At 58.5% G+C, this 1,424-nt stretch overlaps 1 protein-coding gene across 1 annotated transcript in view; it reads right to left on the bottom strand.

Moving 5' to 3' along the window:
* Nucleotides 1-15: 15 nt before the first annotated feature.
* The window catches only part of ACA1_245630 (GTPase-activator protein for Ras family GTPase), a gene marked incomplete at both ends in the record, with an annotated part of 3,015 nt that continues 1,606 nt past the window's right edge, over nucleotides 16-1,424 (bottom strand). The window contains 7 exons of the mRNA XM_004335426.1: nucleotides 16-141; nucleotides 240-336; nucleotides 446-490; nucleotides 585-625; nucleotides 703-754; nucleotides 980-1,086; nucleotides 1,236-1,352. Of these exons, the coding sequence (XP_004335474.1) occupies nucleotides 16-141; nucleotides 240-336; nucleotides 446-490; nucleotides 585-625; nucleotides 703-754; nucleotides 980-1,086; nucleotides 1,236-1,352 (585 nt within the window). The remainder of the gene's footprint in view (nucleotides 142-239; nucleotides 337-445; nucleotides 491-584; nucleotides 626-702; nucleotides 755-979; nucleotides 1,087-1,235; nucleotides 1,353-1,424) is intronic.

Genomic DNA, 1,424 nt, shown 5'->3' with positions numbered 1-1,424 from the left:
CCTGTGCGAGTTTACCTACACCAGGCGCCGCTCTGGACTAAGTGTCCAGAAAGACGTTGGGTGGCGCGACATACCCTTGCTGATGAAGGTGAGGATCAACCCGATTCCGGCCACGTTCTCCTCCTGCTTCAGATACGACACCTGCCAAAGAGAGGTGGACGTCGGAGTGGTGAGCCGCGATCACAGTTGATCGTAGCAATCCTTAAAAGACTTGTCGTCGTTTCGTGCGGGGCAGGTACCATGCGAGTATGCAGCAACCCGAGCACGTGGTCCAGGAAGACTTTGGTGGCCTCCGGATTGAAGTTCTGCTCGGCTGTCGACTCGGTCGACGACGCGCTGTGTTTTGAGCAGAATCTGCCATCGTTCGTAAACGAGGAGAAAAAGAGAGCGTAAGAAGGTGCACACGGCACGGCACACGACACACACCGGGGAGGGCGAGTGGTACCCTTTGGGCTTCCAGGCCGCAGGATCGCCGCAGTCGCAGCAGCCGCTGCGAGTTGGGAACAATATAGTGATAGTGTGTGAGTGACATGAGCAAGTTGGTTGGTTGATTGATTGATTGGTCAAGCGGGAAGAACGCGTACCCGTAGCCCGACGAGTACAGGCGGTAGTCGTGTCCTTCGTGCTGCAGACAGACACACGCAACGGCGTGCGTTAGGAAAAGGAGCACCAATCAATCAAGCGCGAGACTGAGGAACGAACGTTTCCGTGCTTGAAGCAGTCCACGCAGATGCAGCTGCTCGAGTTCATCTGACTGGAGGCCACACAACACACCGCACACACCGCACACACCGCACACACGATACCGCACACACCGCACACACCGCACACACCGCACACACCGCACACACCGCACACACCGCACACACCGCACACACCGCACACACGATACCGCACACACCGCACACACCGCACACACCGCACACACGTTGGGTTGAGTGCGAAAGACGCGCTGCCGCGGTGCACCACGCCGAGGTACCAGTCCGAGCAGCGGTAGGCCATGGCGCCGGGTCCCCAGGTGCGGCCGCACACGCTCGACTTTGCCTCGCCCGGCGGCTGCCCGTTGAACATGAGCCCTACTCCAGCCTGCCGCAAGATGCGAGTAGCGGCCCAAGAAGAACAGATTATTTACACACGACATCGCCGGCACCTAAAATCTAGCACAAGGGCAGCCCATGATGTGCTGCATGCACAAAGATCGCATGCAGTAAGTAGAGGGAGGTGGGGCGGGGCACCTGCAAGATTTGTTGTATGACTGACTCATTCGATGAAGCGATGGATAGCAGACGGGTGAGCAGGTACATGGTGACCTCGCCCCCCTCTGTAAGGGCCGACTCCTCAGCCTTGTCCATCTAAGATCTGCCGGCTGCGCTTGCGCTCCGTTTACCGTTTCGCTCTCTTCTGTCCTCTGGCCCACCGAAACT

The sequence above is a fragment of the Acanthamoeba castellanii genome, assembly GCF_000313135.1.
Source record: "Acanthamoeba castellanii str. Neff unplaced genomic scaffold scf7180000084763, whole genome shotgun sequence".
Classification (NCBI taxonomy): Eukaryota; Discosea; order Longamoebia; family Acanthamoebidae; genus Acanthamoeba; species Acanthamoeba castellanii.
Note: the sequence above shows the minus strand (reverse complement) of the source record. Positions and strands in the feature narration are given on the sequence as shown.